Source organism: Aulostomus chinensis, chromosome 12, assembly GCF_037954235.1.
Source record: "Aulostomus chinensis isolate RoL2024-O1b breed Wild chromosome 12, RoL_Achi_v1.0, whole genome shotgun sequence".
NCBI lineage: Eukaryota > Metazoa > Chordata > Actinopteri > Syngnathiformes > Aulostomidae > Aulostomus > Aulostomus chinensis.
Window position 1 is genome coordinate 21091212 of NC_141331.1, and position 21819 is coordinate 21113030.

General features: G+C 42.3%; 1 protein-coding gene across 5 annotated transcripts in view; it reads left to right on the top strand.

The window, feature by feature from the left end:
* wdr3 (WD repeat domain 3) overlaps window positions 1-21819 on the top strand; it is a 40764-nt gene that overhangs the window by 16311 nt on the left and 2634 nt on the right. For all 5 annotated transcript variants that reach the window (XM_086221329.1, XM_086221330.1, XM_086221331.1 and 2 more), the window contains exons 9-25: window positions 6042-6142; window positions 7037-7141; window positions 7322-7552; window positions 8822-8915; window positions 9087-9188; window positions 10940-11022; window positions 11707-11845; window positions 11944-12000; window positions 12655-12755; window positions 13102-13213; window positions 14927-15061; window positions 15146-15196; window positions 15402-15467; window positions 17968-18060; window positions 19147-19197; window positions 19284-19327; window positions 19468-19596. In XM_086221329.1, coding sequence (XP_086077455.1) covers window positions 6042-6142; window positions 7037-7141; window positions 7322-7552; window positions 8822-8915; window positions 9087-9188; window positions 10940-11022; window positions 11707-11845; window positions 11944-12000; window positions 12655-12755; window positions 13102-13213; window positions 14927-15061; window positions 15146-15196; window positions 15402-15467; window positions 17968-18060; window positions 19147-19197; window positions 19284-19327; window positions 19468-19596 — 1694 coding nt within the window. The remainder of the gene's footprint in view (window positions 1-6041; window positions 6143-7036; window positions 7142-7321; window positions 7553-8821; window positions 8916-9086; window positions 9189-10939; window positions 11023-11706; window positions 11846-11943; window positions 12001-12654; window positions 12756-13101; window positions 13214-14926; window positions 15062-15145; window positions 15197-15401; window positions 15468-17967; window positions 18061-19146; window positions 19198-19283; window positions 19328-19467; window positions 19597-21819) is intronic.

Here is a 21819-nt window from a genome sequence, read left to right on the forward strand (position 1 = left end):
TTATAAGAAAGCCCTTTGTATAGCTAGAGCAGCCTACTACTCGGCACTAATCGAGGAGCAGAAGAACAACTCCAGGTTCCTCTTCAGTACTGTAGCTAGACTGACAGAGAGCCACAGCTCTATTGAAACAAGTACTCCTGTTTCCTTGGGCAGCTAAGATTTCATGGACTACTTTAATGACAAAATTCTCCTTTATGAGAAAATTCATCTCCTCCTGCTGACAACATGGCACCTATAACCTCAAAAGCCTCAGAGGCAGCTGTAGAACCAGACATACACTTTGATAGTTTTTCTACTGTTAGCCTTCATGAGCTCAGTTCAATAATTTCCTCCTCTAAACCATCCTCCTGTCTTCTAGACCCCATCCCAACTAAGCTGCTCAAAGTCTCTCTACCCCTTGTTAGCACCTCCCTCTTGGACATGATCAATGTGTCACTCTTATCTGGTTATGTCCCACAGTCCTTTAAAGTAGCAGTAATTAAACCACTTCTCAAAAAAACAAACCTGGATCCAGAAGTTTCGGCCAACTACAGACCAATATCAAATCTTCCTTTTCTCTCCAAAATTCTGGAGAAAGCAGTTGCTAAAAAACTCTGTGACTTTCTCCACAGCAACAGCTTATTAGAGGATTTCCAGTCAGGTTTCAGTTCATCATAACACAGAAACAGCACTAGTCAAAGATTCCAATGACCTCCGAATAGCATCAGATGAAGGACTTGTCTCTGTGCTGGTCCTATTAGATCTCAGTGCAGCTTTTGATACCATTGACTACCATATCCTTCTACAGAGACTGGAACATGTCATTGGCATAAAAGGAACTGCACTAAATTGGTTTCGGTCATATGTACTAGGTCGATCTCAGTTCGTACTAACTAATGATAACCCCTCTGAAACCACTGCAGTCAGTTATGGTGTTCCACAAGGCTCTGTTCTTGGACCAATCCTCTTCACCCTATACCTGCTTCCTCTCAGTCACATTATTAGGAAACACTCAATTAATTTTCACTGTTATGCAGACGACAAGCAGCTGTACTTATCAATGCATTCACATGAAACAAATCAGCTGACTAAACTGGAGGCCTGTCTAAAGGAGATAAAAATTTGGATGACCCATAATTTCTTTTTATTAAAATCTGATAAAACTGAAGTTATTGTCCTGGGTCCAAAACATCTTCGGGACACCCTATCTTCTGAGATAGGTACCCTGGAAGGCACTACCTTGGCCCCCAGCACTACCGTTAGGAACCTAGGAGTTCTCTTCGATCAGGATTTATCCTTTAAGTCCCACATTAAGCAAATTTCTAGGACTGCTTTCTTTCATTTACGCAACATTGCAAAGATCAGACACATCCTGTCGCAAAAAGATGCAGAAAAAATAGTCCTTGCTTTTGTCACTTCCAGGCCGATTACTGCAATTGCCTTCTGTCCCTAAAGATTCTCCAGCTGGTCCAAAATGCTGCTGCCTGCGTGTTGACAAGAACTAGTCGAAGAGACCATGTTTCTCCTGTACTGGCTTCTCTGCATTGGCTCCCTGTCAAATTCAGAATAGAATTAAAAATTCTCCCTCTTACATACAAGGTCCTCAACAGTCAGGCAACTTCATATCTGACAGAGCTCATAGTCCCCTATTACCCAGCTAGAACCCTTCGCTCCTAGGATGCAGGGTTACTTATGGTTCCTAGAGTTTCTAAAAGTAGAATGGGAACCAGAGCCTTCAGCGATCAGCTGCCACCTGTAGCACCACCTGCTCAAGTCTCCGTCTGTCCATCAGTCTCTTCCCTTTATCGCTCTCTTTATCTCTGTCTCACTCTTTCCTTCTGTATATCTGTCGACCTCCATTATCTATCCCTGTCTCTGCCCCGCTCTCCTGCTCTCTTTCCCCCCAACCGGTCAAAGCAGAAGGCCGGCTCTATTGAGCCTGGATCTGCTCAACGTTCCTGCCTGTTAAAAGGAAGGTTTTCGTCGCCACTGTTGCAGGATGTGCTTGGTCATTGAGAATTGTTGGGTGTAAATTCATTGAAGGACTGTGGTACTAGACCTGCTCTACCTGTAAAGTGTCATGAGATAAATTTTGTTGTGATTTGGCGCTATATAAATAAAACTGACTTGACTTAACTTGTTAACTGTTTCATCAATAAGCCATTTACAATTGCGAGAGGTTGCCGCCAGGGGTACCCATTATCTCCTCTCCTCTTTGTCCTTGCTATACAACTATTTGCATTAGCAGTAAGGAATTATACAAACAAGCTGGAGCCTATCCCAGCAGCTTTCAGGCGAGAGGCGGAGTAAACCCAGGAAGAGGTTGCCAGTCCATTGCAGGGCCAACACATATAGACAGATAACCATTCACACTCACAGCCACAACTACTGTCAATTTAGAGTATTGAATAACCTCATCCCCTCTTGCATGTCTTTGGACTGTGGAAAGAAGCCGGAGTACCCGGAGAGAACCCACACAGGCAGAGGGAGAACATGCAAACTCCACACAGAAAGAACTCGTGCTTGAGCTGGGGCTCAAACCCGGAGCCCTGAAAGAAACTTCTGAAACTGTCCATCTGGTTATGAGTGTACTATTCGAGTTTATTACCCTTTTAATAAATGAGAAAGCAGGGATCCCTTTATTAATACATTTGGGAAAGAGCTCTGATGGATTGGCCAGGAATCAAATTTGGGCGTCCTGCATTGTACTGAACCATCAAACTTTCACCAAGTTGACTTCTTTAATGCTGTTTTGGCACTTGAAGAGAAATCTCTCAATACAAGTTGGAAACAAGGTGAGTTTCGGCATGTAGCTCAGAAGTGAACCGTCTGTCTTTTTTCTTTTTTCTTTTTTTTTTGGTGCAACAAGGATCAAGAAACACCAAGGTTTACTTCCCACAAAACATTTACATTGTAGACAGGAATCTTGACAACACCTAATCCTGTTAGCATTCAAGGGGCTCCGACTTGCATCATGGAATAGAATAGAATAGAATGCCTTTATTGTCATTATACCAGGTACAATGAGATGCAACGCTGCACCTTAGGATGTGCACATATAAATAGAAAAATATACACAGACACATATTTACACGACTATACCTACTATAGGACTAATACTGACATAACTATACATAGACTCTGCAAAGACATAAGGACATCTACTTATACATATAAGAGATATACATAGACTGTACAACTGTAAATAGGCTTGTGCAAGTCCCACTGTGGATACATGTGGGAGTGGATAGCAGCTTTTAGTGGTGCTGTGGTGCATCTAGGTGCACAGGCACATTATAGTACCAGATTCAAGGTGGCTGTGTCATCAACAAATTGAGGTGACATAGCATTTGCGGTGCGAACATGGCAGAACTTTCCTGGTGATAGTGCAAAACATATAGAGGTACTTATACAGTTCAGTCTTCATCCTGAGCTGGTTTTGTGTAGGAGGCTGGCAGATTTGGTGGTGGAAAAGATAGTGCCGGTAATTGTGCGGATGCACTTCAGTTCCTTAGTGCAAGCTTGCGTTGACCATGGTGACAGCTTTGGGAAAGAAGCTGTCCCTGAGTCTGTTTGTCTTTGCTGGGATGGACCTGTAGCGCCTGCCAGAGGGCAACAGGTTGAATAGGTGGAATGCGGAATGAGTGCTGTCCTTGATGATGTCCTTGATTCTTGGCTTTGTTAAGGCTGCGTGTGGTGTAGATGGTGGTTAGGTAAGGCAGGGGGCATCTGATGATCTTTTGTGCTGTGTTGGTCACTCTCTGCAGACTCTTCCTGTCAGCTTCAGTGCAGCTGGAGTGCCACACTGACACAGCGTACATCAGTAGGCTCTCAATGGTTGAGCGGTAGAAGGTCACCCGCAGGTTGGTATCAAGCTGTTCTTTACTGAGCACCCTCAGGAAGTGGAGTCGCTGCTGGGCCTTCTTAACCAGTGCTGACGTGTTGGCTGTCCAGGAGAGGTCGGCAGAGATGTGGACCCAGAGGAATTTGAAGGTCTCTTCTCGCTCCACGCTTTCCCCTTTGATGTAAAGGGGTGCAGGGGCGGTTCTGTTCCGACGGAAGTCCAGGATGAGTTCCTTAGTCTTTGAGATGTTCAGCACCAGGTTGCTGCCTGCACACCACTGGCTGAGTCTAAGGACCTCATCTCTGTAGGCTGCCTCATTCTCACCTGTGATCATGCCCACCACCGTCGTGTCGTCCGCAAATTTGACGATGATGTTCTCATGCGTGTAGAGTGAGTAGAGCAGTGGACTCAGCACACACCCCTGGGGTGAGCTGGTGCTGAGAGAGCGGGCTGATGATAGGTGGGGGCCTAGCTTCACATGCTGGGGTCTGTAGACCAGGAAGTCTTTGATCCAGGAACAGGTGGATGGTGGGAGCCCCAGGTCAGCTAGCTTGAGGATTAGAATGTCTGGTAATATTGTATTGAAGGCTGAGCTGTAGTCTATGAAGAGCATCCTGACATAGCTTCCTCGTTTCTCCAGGTGGCTCAGGGCAGAGTGGAGGGCTGTGGCTATTGCGTCTTCAGTGGATCTGTTTGACCGGTATGCAAACTGATGCGGGTCCAGGGTGGAGGGGATACAGGCTTTGATGTGTCTCAGCACCAATTTCTCAAAGCATTTTGTGATGATTGGTGTGAGCGCTACTGGGCGATAGTCATTGAGGGTGGTTGTGGGTGACTTTTTAGGGACTGGGATGATGGTGGCCGATTTCAGGCAGGCTGGGATGTTGGCTTGTATCAATGACATGTTGAAAACGTCAGTGAATCCTGGTGCTAGCTGGTGTGCGCCTTCAGCACTTTACCTGTTACTCCATCAGGGCCCATGGTCTTCCTGGGGTTGACGGCGCGAAGTACCCATCTAACGTCCTCCATCCCCACAGTGAATGGGGGGCTATCAGAAGTTGTTGTGGGTTGGAGTGGGGGTTGGGGTGGTGTGGCTGAGTGCTGTGCCTGGGACTCAAAGCGAGCAAAGAAGCTGTTCAGCTCTTCTGCCAGTGCTCCGTCTGAGTCCCCAGCTGACACAGTACAGCCCCTGTAGTTGGTGATGGACTGTATGCTCTGCCACACCTGCCGGGGGTTGTTGAGCTGTCCCTCAAGCTTCTGTTTGTGGTTTTCTTTGGCGGCCTTGATGCCTCTTCTCAGGTTGGCTCTGGCAGTGCTGTAGTTTGCCTCGTCCCTGGATCTGAAGGCTGCATCGCGGGCCCGTAGGAGTGAGCGGACCTGGCTGGTCATCCACGGGTTTTGGTTGTGGTACACCTGGATTGACTTTTCCACAGTGACCATACCCATGCAGTACTTGATGTAGTGAAGTACTGTGTCTGTGAATGTCGCCAGGTCCTCATGGTGGAAAGTCTCCCACTGGGTCTGTTCAAAGCAGTCCTGCAGTTGGGGGAGGGCATCGTCAGGCCACGTTGTAATGGTCCATCTTGTGGGCCTTGTTTGTCGGCTGAGGGGGGTGTATGCTGGAGCCATCAACAGTGAGAGGTGGGGCAGGGGAATGGCTCTGTATGCACTCTTGAGGTTAGAGTACACATGGTCAAGAGTCCTGTCTCCTCTTGTCGTGCATTTCACATGCTGGTGAAATTTTGGTAAAACAGTTCTGAGGTTAGCCTGGTTAAAATCTCCTGCGATGATGTGAGTGCCGTGAGGGTGTGCCCGTTGGTGACTGTTAATGGCATTGAGCAGTAGTGAGAGAGTGGTTTTCACATTTGCATCCGGGGGTATATAGACGGCAGTGATGATGATAACAGCCAGCTCTCTTGGCAGAAAAAAGGGTCTGCATCTCACCGACATGTCCACTGTCCAGTGTGCAGGGCTTGGACCCTACTCATAGTTACTTACACATTTAATCATATATTTGTGTTTTGACTCCACAAGTGGTGTTGTGAACATTGTATGTTGGCTGTGGAATAAATATGATTGTTGTCTGGCTGTCAGCTGTATTCTTTGTTGTATTCACTTGTGACTTGAGCAAAAATGACAACGTGATGGAGGACAAGATAGTTTATGATATCAATCACTTGAACTTGCACTGATATACATTTCTCTCACATCTCCTCAGGGCAATGACTTCATCCTGGAGCTCTTCACTGTACTTTCAGAAGAGGAAGTGCAGAAGAAAATGGGAAAGAAGTTGAAGAAAGCTAGAAAGAAGGCAGCCAAGTAAGAGCGAGAAAGATCCGTGTTCCTCTTTTAGTTTACATGTTCTTCATGGTTACAACTGCTACTACTGATAATTTACAATATATAATAATACATGGTCTTTATGTCCCTTCCTGTTTAATGCTGCTACTACTACTGAATGATAGCAGTCTGTCAGATGTGGGATGCAAGTGGCCATTCCCTGCGAATACTATTACTCCACTACATGCAAACCACCATTTTTCTTTCCCACAAGAAACAGTTCTATCAAGTTGTGGGTTAGGTTGACTGTGTAGATGTTCAACAAGCATTTCCCTGTACTTCAGCACAGTAGGTCACATTTGGAGCAATTATAGTTTTATATAAAATGTGCAATGAATTGCAATCTCATGAATCATTTACTTTGTGTAACAAAGCAATTGTTTTTAATATTTTCAGCTTTTTATGATTTATATGTGATTTCCAGTTCAAATTCTAAGCAACGATGACACCCAAAAACTTAGTTTCTCTTATTTAATGTTGCAAAAATGCCTTGGTTACCAACTATCAAAAGGTGTTTGTTTTTTTGTTTTTTTTCAAGATTCATGTCCTGGATGCTGTGTCCTTAATTATTTTATGCACTATCTAATTGTATGCAGTGGCCCTGTGGTGAATATATTTTTATTTGCTGTGTGTATGATCTGAACACATTGTTTGGTTTTGATTACAGGTACTGGTTTTGAGGGGATAGTTTTATTTTGACAGAAAAGTCTGAGGTTTTCTGAATATAATTTGAATTTTTGGATTTGTGTTTAAGGTTTTGAGAAAATGGGTGGCGGTTTCAAGAAAGGTGTTTTAGCAATTTGGAAAAACTGTAACACCCAATGCTCTCTGTGTGCAGTTGTGAAACATGCTCTGTGGCTCTCCCCACTGCAGGGCTGATAACGGTGTAGGTGATGAGCCAACAGAGCCGGTTGTGGAGAAGAAGCTGAAGGACCAGATCATCAACTTGAGCAAAATCAAGGCATCTGCCAAGATCAGGTTAATGTGGAGCCAAATGTTATTGTAACCCTCTCCAGGCTGTCATATTAAAAACGTGAAATTAAGCCCATAATGGCTTAGTCTTTCCTCCAAATTGGATATCCAGTATTGGTGTAATCAACCAACCTGCTTATCATGCCAATCCCCTAACCCCTCTGACACCTGTTTCTGGGCTTTCAGATGGGCGGCCATTCTGTCATCCGCAGGTGGTGAACTGAAAGTGGCACTGTTGCTCCAGAACAACACCATTGAGACCTACAACCTGAATATTTCAGACAAGATCCCCACAGCCAATAAGGCAGCTCGCCTTACTCTTGGGGGCCACCGTACTGATGTCCGCACACTGGCTTTCAGCTCAGACAACCTGGCTGTACTCTCAGCTTCTGGAGACACTGTCAAAGTGTGGAACAGGTGAAACTGCTTCAGCATTCTCAATCAACCCCTTTCTACAGTCCTTCCCCTTTTTAAAAATATAATACAAAAGCAACTTTAGACTAAAAAAAGAGGGGTCTACAATATGCATTTGCAGCATGTTTTCAAGATGTTTTCAGGATGTCAAACTGGCTCAACAACAAAATTGTATTAAAAAATAAAGATTGACACGAAAGCCTATAGGTCAGTGTAGAAGAAGTCCACCACATTATCTGGTGACTAACATAGACGCTGACTTTAAGGAGCAGTAAGCAGTAGGAGCAGTTCCCTTTAAAGCTGGAAAGGTCTGTATTCACTATTATAATCTTTAAGAGGTAAAAGCAGTAGGCCTACACAATCCTACATTAGAGGGGAGGTGAGCCTCAGTACACATTCCCTCATTGCCAAGTGCAGACTCACAATTTTGCTGTGTACAATTTCGCTTTTTCATGGCTGCTTGTATGCAGTTAATAGTTTATTCCTCCATCAACCTGTTTCTGTTTGGAAAATAAGAAATATTCGAGTGCTGTAGCTCAAAAGACTGGATACTGAGAAACAGCTGAACCAAGCTTGGCTTTATCTCTGTCAGTTGGATCATGCATCAGGTTGCAGATGGATAGAAAAATAGACCAGTTGCTTTTACTAAGGATTGACACTGCATCAGCTGTCAGTTACGTTTTAAGGCAGTCAGCATTAAGTCAGTGGCACTGGAAGCTCATTTGAGACTGCCCTAAACTGGTCTAAAGCTTTATCTTGGGCTTTTTAAAATAAATTTGAATTAATTATAAATATTGCAACTTCTGATCAATCCCTATTATTTCTTGAAATCAACCCTACAAAAAACCCACACTTTCAAGTCACATTCACTTCCAGTTTAAACCCCACCCACTTCCAGAATAAATTCCTGCCCCCTCTGAATATGGATATGGATACCTATGATTTTGATGGTTGCACAGGTACAAATAACAGAGTACTTGCTAATCCCTAATAAACATAATGGCGTATCAAGTATATTGGAGTAAATTAAGTTTATATATTTGATGCCCAATTAATAATTATGTTGCTGTATTATAACTGGGCATTTATATGATCAACTATTCGGAAATCATAAGGTAATGTTCATAACATGTTTTTTCTACACACAAAAAGCCAAAATAATTTTTCTCACTGGAAATCTTAAAATTATTTTTTTGTCTTTTGTTACAATTGTTGGAAGAGAAAAAGCGGCTGTTGATTTGCCATCTAACCAGATGTTACACCACATTGTAGGTCTACTCTGCAAGTGATTCGCACCATGGCCTGTGAATATGCCCTCTGCTCCCTATTCGTGCCAGGAGACAGACAGATCATTCTTGGATCCAAGGTAATGAAAGATCTGAAAGACAGTGATTGTTGAGGCCAAAGAATGATATTCATTAGTGTAGCAGTATCATATTTCATTCTGACCAGGATGCTGTCATGCTTTCACCTATATAAGTAAATCTTAAATGTTTTAAAATTCTGACTTGTATTTTGTTGTTGTTGTTGTTATCAGAGTGGGAAGCTGCAGATCTTTGAGTTGGCCTCAGGAAGCCTCCTGGAGACTGTAGATGCTCATGAAGGGGCCCTGTGGTCGCTCTGCCTAGCTCCAGACCAGGTACACTAGAGAGTGTTTATACAGCTCTTTATGGCTCTGTCTGTCTGTCTCTTTTTATTTCTGTGCCTATCCATGTCTTACCATTCTATTGACATTAAGATTGGTCTACTAGTAGATATTTGGCAAAACTGTTTACACTGTAGAAGCGTTACTCTTACATGAATTCATTAATTAGACAAGCTAATAGGTTAAAGTAAGCTAAATAACAGGCTTTTGCTTCCTCTTAAGTAGAGGTGGGTTAAAAATGTCTATATACCGATATTTTATCGATATACATTTGTAGGAAAGATTATGATACATAAATCCCAGTATCGATCTTTTAAAATGAATTCGATTTTACCTGTTTATTTTTTTGTTTGCCCCTTTCGTCTCGTGTGATTTAGTGCATAGTGCAACGTTATTGCAGTCAGATTATCAGATCTCGCGAGATCCAGGCCATGTGCCTCCGATCAGAGAACAACAAGATGGCGGAAGTGCAACTTTAATCTCCGGCAAATTTAAGAGCCGATGTCTGGTAGCACTTCGGCTTTAAGAAGCGAGAAAACTGTGCCCAATTTGACAAAATTGATGCTGTGCGCAAAATGTGCAAAGTAGAGGTTAAGTACAACGGAAATACAACTAATCTCCGGAGCCATTTGACTAAGCATCACCAAGAGTACACTCAACAACCAGGAAACTACAAGTCACTGCAACAACCCTCGCTGGAGAAAGCATTTGGGACGAAGTTTCCATCCACGTCTCCACGTGCAGAGAACATCACTTCGGCTCTGGCAATTTTTATCTGCAAGGATCTCAGACCATATTGTGTAGTAGAAAATGTAGCCTTCAGACACCTCGTACAGACACTGGAACCACGGTATGTGCTACCGACACAGAAACAACTGAGTCAAGTCACAATCTCAAAGATGTACAGAGATGTTAAAAACAACGTCGCAACTGCAATGAAATCGGCAGAGAGAGTTGCCGTCACTTGCGACAGCTGGACAAGCAGAGCTACGGATTCCTACTTGACAATCACCTCTCATTACATTGACAGTCACTGATCCCTCATGTCCCACGTTTTACAAACGCGGGCGATTGAAGCTCGCCACACCGCGAGTCATCTTGCTGAGCTGCTGACAGTTTGTGGAAGTCTAAGTTGCCCTTTTGTTTTGAATGACGGTCATATTTTTAAATAAAAAGTGCATGATGTTGTATAACTATTGTTTAATGGTCAGTTCTCAATGTAAATATTAATATTTAATTATGCAGCAGGTTAGAGGGTTACTTTTACAATTGAATTTACAGCATTAGTCCTTTGAGAATCTCTTCCATTACTAAAGCAAAATTGGTATTGTAACTAAAATATTGTATCGTATATTGTATCGTATATTGTATCGAATCGTATCGGAAATTGTATCGACTTGAGACCGAGTGTATCGAAATCGTATCGTATCGGGAGGTCAGTGGTGATACCCAGCTCTACTCTTAAGTGTTTGATGTGGATGTTAAAGACATGTAGGGGTCCAAAAAAGAAAAGCTGCCAAAAAAGCCTCTCACCACTGGCACTCATTGGACATTTCTATTGCCCTGTGGGGCCATATTCCATGTACTGTACCTGACATTACTGGCACCATATATCCAAATTTGTTAACAAGGCATAAATAAGTTAATGTTTCTGTTTATTGTGTGTGTGTGTGTGTGTGTGTGTGTGTGTGTGTGTGTGTGTGTGTGTGTGTGTGTGTGTGTGTGTGTGTGTGTGATTCTTATAGAGAGGGATCATGACTGGAGGTGCGGACAAGACAGTGAAGTTCTGGGAATTTGAGCTTGTAAAGGATCAAAGGACTGGCCAGAAGTAAGTCACCTTTCCTTCCTCCCATGCTTCAAAAGGTTTGGTATGATATTTGCTGGCACTTCCCATAAAGCACTCTATCTCCCTGGATCCTAAATGACCACTGAGCTCTCTCTTGATATTATGAAGCTTAACAAGTCTATCGCAATGATGGGAATTATTTGGTTACGTTATGGTGTCTCACCAACTTAATGGTTGGTCTAATGTCACCTCTGTATCTAAAGCTTGACAGATATATCATAATTATATCAGCTTATACATGCTAAAACTTTTTAAACATAATTCAGAAAAAATACTTAGAGTAATTTACAATTATATTAAATTCACAATGAAAACAGTTTTTTCAGTGCACTGTGATTGTGGGCACCTTGAAAAAAAGCGTGCCTCAGTACAATATCTACAAAGGTATTTTACAACCACATTTGAGTTCATTTAAAAAAAGTAAATATATTTTGGCTCAATGTCAATACCTTAATTTTCATCCAGCCACATAGCATGTCTCCCAAAAATCCTGTATTAGTCGGGTCCTACCTATACCTGCTTTAATTGTCAATATGGGAGATAATTTACTTTTTAAATTCACATAGAATGGGATTGTCTTCGTGCAAAATCAAATTCACATCCATCATCTGCTAATTAGATTACTTTGGCTATGTGATAACATGTTCGCAAATATGTGTGATACAGAAGGCTGACACTGAAACACACACGCACGCTGCAGCTGGAAGAAAATGTCCTGTGTGTGAAGTTCTCTCCTGACCACCGACTGCTGGCCGTATCCTTGTTAGACTGCACTGTCAAAGTGTTCTATGCAGATACACTCAAGGTAAACATTCACAGCACATGCACTTTCATCACATGTACGTCCGTTGGATAACCACTCTGTTTTTGTTATTAACTCCTTTTTACCTCTTGTTGCTTTAGTTCTTCTTGTCCCTGTATGGACACAAGCTGCCTGTACTTTGTCTGGACATCTCACATGTGAGTGGCATCAAACTGAAACATAGAGGCATCCATAAATAGAATAAGCTAATAAAACTTAAAAAAAAATATTGTTATTATTTATTAATTGTAGGCCTAACTCTACCAACTGATTTTCTGTCTGTCTTTACTGGTATGACCGGGAAATATACTCAACTGTTACCCGTGTAGTGTTAAAACTGTATCACTTTGGCATATTAACTACTGGCTGCAGGGAGAGTGGTTAAAGGGATCATATTTTGATGAATGGTTGTTTGAGACACTGATGCCCAGGCAGTATCCCAACTGCCTTAAATAATGGCCACTGTGTCGTAATACAGTGTGCAGCAAATATGGCTGCAGCTGTATGTAAGAATACAAAGGTGGTTGAGGAATGTAGTCCGCCAAAAAACATCTGTCTGACAGAAATGCAGAGTGCCAAATTTTAAAAGTGTTGGAGCAGGCAAAGGGACATGTGGTATGGTGGACTTAATAGCTAAAAGATGTTTGTGCTTGTACTCCTACCACAGCAGCATATAGCAAGTGGGACTTGGGCGGCACATAGAAGAGTATGAGAATGCTGACTGAAAATGTCTATATAGCCTAGTATTTATTATATTAGCATTAAAGCCCTTGTCCTGTCTCTGACTGACCTTTGTCTCTCTGTTAAACCAGGATAACACAATTATTGCCACTGGCTCCGCTGATCGGAATGTGAAGATCTGGGGTTTAGATTTCGGAGATTGTCACCGCTCCATGTTTGCTCACGATGACAGGTAACACCCTGCAATACAGATCCAAACCAAATAGTCATGTGAAGTTTTGAACAAGAAACTGCTGACTTTCCAGCTCTGACTTCATGTGTTGTGGTGAGGGAGAATGATCAATGTCCTATTAATTCAGCCTGCCCCATGATCACACACAAGCAGTGCTTCTATATTTTGTTTTTGTTTAATTATCTTATCAGGCTTTCTATGTTGTAGCTTTATTTCTGCTACTGCATTAGGCCAAGTTGCCAGCTGTTTTTTTCAATTATATTTAGTCTCTTTTGTTCCCCTCTTTATATTCTTTAATATTTTGACAAGCTCTCTCTCCTTTCCCTTTGTATTTTGTTCTCTGCAGTGTCATGTTCCTTCAGTTTGTCCCCAAGACTCATCTGTTCTTCACAGCAGGGAAGGACAAGAAAATCAAACAATGGGATGCTGATAAATTTGAACACATTCAGACACTTGAGGTAATTCTTCAATCCCTACTCTAGATTTTTGGTCTTTAGAGGATTTCTTCGAGTGTGTTTGGCTGTTTAGTGTTGCTTTTCATCTTTTATGCTGTATTGCATTAGGCCCACACCTCACTTGTTAGCTGTGAATTAGATTTTTCCTCCTTAACTAGTTTGACCAAGCTGTGGTGTGTAGGGTTAAAATAATTTCCAGATGGTCACTTAAGTTGTGTGTTTTTTACTGAAATTCTTTGGTGCTGGGTTACTTTAATGAGCAGGCTTGATTTTTATTTTTTAACTAGCATGGCAAAAACGTTATGTTTTGCAAAGGGCTCATCTGACATCTATGCGCAAGAGAGTGTTGAGTGTACCAAATCTACCTCAATGACGTTGCATTGTTTACAACTCCCTTAACACCCATCCACAAGTCTCAGTGTGTTTCATCCATTTCGCACTGCAGTTTTAGTGTCCTCGTTATGACCACTCTGTGAGGAGCAGCCAGAGTGCAGTGGACACGGAAGCACCTTGAGCACTCAGCTCACTAGTGATAATAATCCGATTTTTTCCAAATCTGCTGATATTCACCTGACAAGGTGAATATCAGCAGATTTGAAAAAAAAAGTTTTTTTTAATTAAATAACCTTCTTTCCTCCATGCACTGTTCCTCCACACAATCTTCACCTACACAAACGGCAAACACATCAACCAGTGCCAGCAAATTACAGCATATCCTGGCTTGTTTTGCTTATGGAACTGACATTTGTGTGTAAATATCTGACCAAAAAGGTTTTGTCTTGTGTGGACCATTGTATTTTCTTTTTAAGTCAAAAGTTAAGTGAACTTGACTACAATTTTTTTTTTGATCGAATTGAATTGCATTTTTTTTCTCAAACTGAACTTATAAGTAAGAAGGAAAACCCATGCTGGATGTTGTTATTTTCTGTGGGTTTGGATTAAAACTCTGTTTGGTGAACTTTTCCAAAAATCATCACTTTCAAATTATCCTGCTGCAAAATTTCAGTTTTTCATGTGATTATCATTTTGGGTTATTAAGTGTGAAGGGGGTAAATGTTTTAAGATTTACATCCCTAGTTCATGTTTGACCCCAACCTACTTAAAAAGACAAAAGATGAACTGACATCTTAAAATGCCAGGAGAGACTCCTGACAAGTGCAAAACTGAAAGTTAAACCATCACAGTATGCATTATATTGCCCATTTACACATGGCACACTTTGAATCGAGGAGAAATCAGACCATTAAATTAGCCGCCACCTCCTCCCAAAATGGCAAAATATACACAAGAAAACCCCCCAAAAATAATCTGTTCCTGCTATTATTCAACCCTATTTAGAGAAGCCCTGAAAAAACCCTCAGGAGATTCTTTACACTGATTGGTTAAGATTGGCAAAATAATCAATATGCTTGCTACATAAATTCTGGTTAATCTATAATGTAGGAAACACAATGACAGGTGAGCTAAGCATTTCAGTTTGTATGTGATGCACTAACCCTTAACATAGTCTGACATATGGATACCCAGTGGACTCACAAACCTCAATCACTCTGTATTTTGCTTTAGGGCTTCGAGGTAGTTACGAGTGCTTGCATGTTAGTAACAAACTGGGTAATGAGGTTTGATTCTTACTCATAAGTGAACTTGCATTGTATAGATTTTGCAACTTCAACCTGGACAAAACACTCTTTGGCTGACTTTGGTCTTCTTCCAAAGGGCCACCATCGAGAGGTTTGGTGTCTAACCATCAGCCCCAATGGTGACCATCTTGTATCAGCATCCCATGACAAATCTTTGCGCCTCTGGGAGAGGACCAGGGAGCCCATCATCTTAGAGGAGGAAAGGGAGATGGTGAGGTGGAGGGCCAGTTTAATACAGACTTATTCAGCAATAACTTTACAAACAAGAGGATGACCCATGTTTTCTGTTCCACAGGAGCGAGAGGCTGAGTTTGAGGAAAGCATGGCGAAAGGAGATGTACCAGTGGTAGGTTCTCTAATATTGGCATCAATCATTACCAAATATTAACCTTGGTTGCACAGTGTTCCTTGTAACCTTAAAACAGTTCAATGAGGATTATTCTCACCTGGAAGAACAGCTTAAATGAATCAGAATTTAAACTGGGCTGGGTAGTTAAATCTAAATAAGTATGACGTGTATTTATAGTTGCTTGTATATCTTGTTTCTACAGGTGCCTGGAGAAACTGAAGGGGAGGCAGCACCAGCTGGCAAGAAGTCCATAGAAACAGTCAAAGCAGTTAGTTGACTTCATATTTGGTCAATATGATTGAAAAAATATTGTCCTTTTGACAGTAACAATGAATTAGAGCAGGGGCTGGCAATTGAATTTGGCCTCAGGCCCGGACATCCATCCATCCATTTTCTTCCACTTATTCCTGTTAAGGGTCGTGGGGGGCCTGGAACCTATCCCAGCAGCTTTTGGACGAGAGGCGGGGTACACCCTGGATAGGTTGCCAGTCCATCGCAGGCATATATATATACAGACAACTCTCATATAAACAGACAACCATTCATACCTACGGTCAATTTAGAGTATTCAATTAGCCTAGTCCCCAGTTGCATGTCTTTGGACGGTGGGAAGAAGCCGGAGTACCTGGAGAGAACCCACACAGGCACAGAGAGAACATGCAAACTCCACACAGAAAGATCCTGTGCCAGAGCCAGGACTCGAACCCAGAACCTTCTTGCTGTGAGGCGACAGTGCTAACCACTGCGCCACCATACTGCCGGCCTGGATATCAGATTATCAAAATTGACTTAAATCAAAGGCTAAAATGTGAGATTGATTGATAATGTACTGTGACGAGTGTCTTGCAAACATGCTAAGTATTGGTGGTTAACAAGAGAAAAAGGTCACCATTAAAAGTCTGAAGAGGAAAGTGGACAGCTGCAGGGAAAATGGAAAGACAACTATACTACCAGTTAAAAGTTTGGACACACCCTCTCCTTCAGTGTTTTTTCTTTATTTTTACTGCTTTCCACATTGTAAATACATACTGAAGACATCAAATATATGAAGCAGGATATATGGTATTATGGAGCAAAGAAAAAATTGTTAAATAACTGTAAATATGTTTACATTGTAGATTCTGAAATTAGCCATCCTTTGCTTTTTTTACAGTGCTGCAAACCCTTCCCCTTCTCTCAATGAGCTTCATGATGTAGTCACCTGAAATAGTTTTCACTTCATGAGGTGAAGGGCACCACCGTGCTGCCCCTAAAAAGCAACAAGAAACACAAGGAATGGACATTAGAACTGTGGAATTCTGTGCTTTGGTCTAATGAGTCTAAATTTGAGATCTTTGCTCCTAGCCACCGTGTTTTTGTGCGACACAGTAAATGTGAACGGATGGTCTATACATGCGTGGTTCCCGCTGTGAAGCATGGAAGAGGAGTTGCAATGGAGTGCTTTGCTGGTTACACTGTTGGGGATTTATTCAAAACTGAAGGCATACTGAGTCAGCATGGCTACCACAGCATCCTGCGCCCCATCTGGTTAGAAGGAGAGTGATGGAGTGCTGCACCAGATGACCTGGCTTCCACAGTCACCTGACTTAAACTCAAGTCGGGCAAAACGGATAACAAGGGGTCAGCATCTCTGGGAAATCTTTCAAGACTGTTGAAAAACAGTGGCAGGTGACTACCTCATGAAGCTCATTGAGAGAATGCCAAGAGTGTGCAAAGCAGTAATCTAAGTAAAGGCTGGCTATTTGGAAGAATCTGAAATGTAAAACATGTTTTGAGTTATTTCTCACTTTTTTTGGATTACTACACAGTGCCACATGTGTTCATTCATAGTTTTTGATGCCTTCAGTGAGAATCTACATTTTAAATAGCCATGAAAATAAAGAAAAACATATAAATGGAAAGGTGTGTCCACACTTTTGACTGGAAGTGGATATTTATCCTAGCTGGTTTCTTGCTGCTCCAATCTTGTTGAGGTAAAACATGCATTTATTGGTGCTGTGGATGGTATCAGTCAACACATCCACTCATGTCTATCGTTTACATTTTAAATTTTTAATGAACTGTCATCTTGTTTTGAATGATCTGTTTTGTTTATCAGCTGATCGGTGAGATTCATTAGCTGTTCATAGGAAAGCAAGGGGTGAAGCCAGTGATACTTTCCTTGTGTTTATCAGTTAGAAATTAACAGCAGAAGAGGGAGAAATCACAATACAGACTGTGTATTTCTCAGCGAAGCTAAGAGGCACCAACACACAAAATTCAAGCACTGGCAGCAAGCGATGCACAGTGCAGCACTTTCCCAGTAAGAGGCTTCCTATCTCAAAATAAAGTTACCATTGGGTCCCTAAAAGCAGTATTATAGGCCTGTTACTAAAACAGAGGTTTTTTATGGGTAATGGTGACCGTTTTAGAAGAACGAGTTACTGACAAGTAAACAGATATTTTGTCATTACATCTGTAAAACAGGTCCCTCTTTCTGTGAGGTCCACTACTCACCGCATAGATGCACTGTCAAATGAATTTCAAACCAGAGACTTATGTAGGCTATTCCAAGCAACACAATGTTTTGAATTTCATTCAGAACTTTTGAGAATAAAAGCTTTCAGTTCAGCTCAAATTTTTTTTGTGTTTTTGCATATAAGAAAAAAGCAATTAATTTTGAATGTCCAGATTTAATTATTGGGGAGCAGTTTGGGCTCACGGCCACCTATTGCCGAACTCTGAATTAGAGGAATGATTTGATCTTATGACTTGTGATTTCTGTGTAGGCGGAGCGAATCATGGAGGCTCTGGAGCTTTACAAGGAGGAACGCACAAAGATGGAGGAGCATAAATTTGCTTGTGAGAGAGCAGGCAAAAAGGTAGGTATCATCCATTTTTTTTGCTCTCTGAAACACTCTCACACTGTTGGGTCTTGACCTAGAGGAAGAGGCTGTGATGTGTTAGCTTCTGCTCCCAAAACACATTTGAACTTTTACCGGAACACATCAACTTTAAGAGACATACAGTTTATTTGTCATCCTCCCAAGAGCCACACAAGAAGATAGATAACTTGAAACCCATGCAAAATGACTGTTAGTCAATCACAATGAATTGGAGTGGGTGAGAAGTGATGCATAGCTCCATCTATCAAATAATCAAATACACTCTTCTCGAAAGCAGTAAATGGACTCAATTTTATATGTGCTTTTCTACCTTGGAGGCACTCAAAGTGCTTTACAGTGTCGTCACATACACTGATGGTGGAGGCACCAACCTACTTAACAGGAGCAATTATGGGTCCAGTATCTTGCTCAAGGTCACTTCGACATGGTGATCGAGGTTGAGGATCGAACCAGCAACCCGTCGGTTGCTAGATGGCCACTCTACCCCTGAGCCATGCCGCCCATTAAAGAACAAGAGTTTTATACTCCCTATGAAATTACAATTTTCAAATTGTGAGCTATTGTAATTTTGTAATGGAAATATAGCTGGATCTACTTTCCTGAGTGGGTGAGGTAGTTTTAGGCAGTAATCCAAAACTTCAGCCAACAAAAGAACATTTGTTGACAATGAGAAGAGCGACTGCTGCCACTGTTCATGGCGGACTTCTGGACAAACCAACAACTTGAATGGAATAAATTTGAACCAGAATACCCAGTGGAAAAACAAGTTTTTGAAAGGTTGCAAGTTGCAGGTATGCTAGTTTGCCCAAGGACTACCATTCATTGGACTAAGCTTACTAGCATGGGTCTCAGCTCCTTAATGCACCCACAGAGGAGAGAAGGCTGTCTGTCATCTTGTCTGGCTCTGGGGAGGATGAGAATTTAGCACGGTTTCAAAACAGTTGACAATGCGCTTTAAGGTTTTAATGGATTTCAATGCATGAGTATGAGATTTAAAATCTCCATTGTTTGAGGGTTTTTCAAAATCTTATGTTTTATGAAATAAAGTTCATTGTCTTGCAGCTAGAACCACCAAAACCAAATCCTATTCTTGTGGCCTTTGGGAATGTTTCTGTAAGTTGCACAGTGATTCATAATTGATATAAGTACACCATTGTGTTGTATTCGGCTGTGGATAATTGTGTCTGTCCCTCCTGCAGCCATCTCGCTACGTTTTAGATGTCATTAAGAAGGTCAGATCCAGGTAAGATCTGAGTCCAAGGTGACATCACTAAATACACATGTTCTTGAGGATGTAATCATAGATGCTAAACTCTCAAGTATTCTGTGCTTCTTAAAACACTCAGTGGGTTTTTTTCTTTTTACTTTACCTGTGATCATCAGTGAGCTGGAGGTGTCTCTGCTGGTCTTACCATTTCCTTACATTCCTGAGCTGCTGACACTGTTGAACAGTTTCATCCAAGAGGGACTGGAGGTGGAGCTGGTCTGTCGCTGCCTTTTCCTCTTGCTCAAGTAAGTGAAGTCTATATGGGTGTACACTCAGAGAGCATATACTTCTGCCAAGGCAGAAAAGTCAAGTTTAAAGCATCCAACAGTTCAAAGCAGAAGGCCATCCCCACTGAGCCTGGATCTGCTCGCCGTTCCTGCCTGTTAAAAGGAAGGTTTTCAACCGCCGCTGTTGCCATTGAAGGAGTGTGGTACTAGACTTACTCTACTTGTAAAGTGTCATGAGATAACTTTTGTTGTGATTTGTTGCTATACAGATGAAATTGATTTGACTTGACGAAAAAAAAAAATTGAAATGCATTTTTGGCGATGTCAAAGAGATCTTCCCCAATAGTAAATAGATTCTTATCTGGCTTATGCTGCACTCCCTCACTAAATTTGTTGTATTCATAGTTTTTTGTAATCCTGAAACAATTGTACAAACACCCTTGACAAATGTAAAAGTTGTATTTGTGGGATATTAATGGGATCCATTGGATCCCATTAATTTTGAAGTCACAAATATCACTAAAAAATTATCACTTAAATCTGTCTTCCTCAAAATAGAATTTTTGTGAAAATCAGCTTCATAGTTTTTGCATTATCCTTTATATGCAAGATTGGGGGGGGGGGGGCTCTACACAGTATCTTAGCTGTTCCTTGGACTGCGCTCTTCTGGACTGAGGTGTCAGGTGTTCTTCCTGGAATCTGCTGGAACCACTCTCCCAGTTTGGGGGTCACTGCCCCGAGTGCTCCTCCTACCACGGGGACCATGTCAGCTTTTTTCTTTTGACCCCTGGTACTTCTCAACCTTTTTGTGGTCTTTCTTCCTGATGTTGGCATCAGCTGGTTTTGCCACATCTATCACCACTGCCCTCTTCTACTGTTTGTCCACCGCTACAATGTCCGGTTGGTTTGCAAGTAGCTGTTTGTCAGTCTGGAAGCTGAAGTCCCACAGCACCCTAGCCCTGTTGTTCTCAACCACTTTTGGTGGTATGTCCCATCGAGATTTGGGTACTTCCTGTCCATACTGGGTACAGATGTTTCTGTTTATCCTTGCCATTTGGTTGTGCCTCTCCTTGTAAACTTGTGGCTAACATCTTACACCCTGCTACAATGTGTTGGACTGTCTTAGGAGTATCCTTACACAGCCTGCACCTTGGGTCTGATCTGGTGTGGTAGACCTTGACCTCTATGGCTGTTGTCCCCTTGTGCTGCCATGATGAGTGCCTCTGTGCTGTCTTTCAGTCCAGCATGTTCCAGCCTTTGGTAGGTCTTCTTGATATCAGCCACGTCCTCAATCTGACAGTTGAACATGCTATGTAGGGGCTTGTCCGTCCACATCTGGACCTCTCCCTCCTCACTCTCATCGGGTCTCAGGTGTCTGAGGAATTCACTGAGCTGCGCATCCTGAGGGGCCATCTTGTTGATGTACTCTTGGATTTTCGATGTTTCATCCTGGACAGTGGCTCTGATGCTCACTAGGCAAGGCAAGGCAAGGCAATTTTATTTGTAGAGCCCGTTTTCACAAACAGTTTGTCTCAAAAGGCTTCACATGGCATCATAACAACATCCTCTGCCCTTAGACCCTCACATCGACTGAGGAAAAACTCCATAGAAAACCCTTTTAACAGGGAAAAATCTGAGAAACCTCAGGGTGAGCAACAGAGGAGGGATCCCTCACCCAGGATGGACAGACATGCAGTAGATGTTGTTACAGACAAGAAAACAGTTTACAATACAAAATGTGGGAAACATGGAAATGTTAATAACAGTTGAAGAAGGAAGCTTCTGGAAGGGGAGGCAGGGAGAGCAAGCCAGCCTGATGGGGGACTGGATGGCAGACTGGTTCATGGAAGGGGAGCGCAGGCCAGTGTAATAGTAGGGAATAAAAGGGGTGGGGTGGGGGGGGGGGGGCGATGCAGGCGGCGGTTGGTGCTCTGGTGGATCTGTGGAAACACAGAGAGACTGCGAGACACCAAGGCCAAACTACAAAGTGCAACAAGTAATGGTAATGACAGTTCCAAAAATGTGCGGGGAGGAGAGGAGGAGAGAGGGGGAGAGAGGAGAGGAGAAGAGAGGAGAGGAGAGGAGAAGAGAGGAGAGGGCTCCATGGAACCTGATGTGTCCCCCAGCAGTCTAAGCCTATAGCAGCATAGCTATCAATGGTTCAGAGCTACCTGAACCAGTCCTAACTGAAGGCTCTGTCATAAAGGAAGGTCTTAAGCCTGGACTTAAACATAGTTAAAA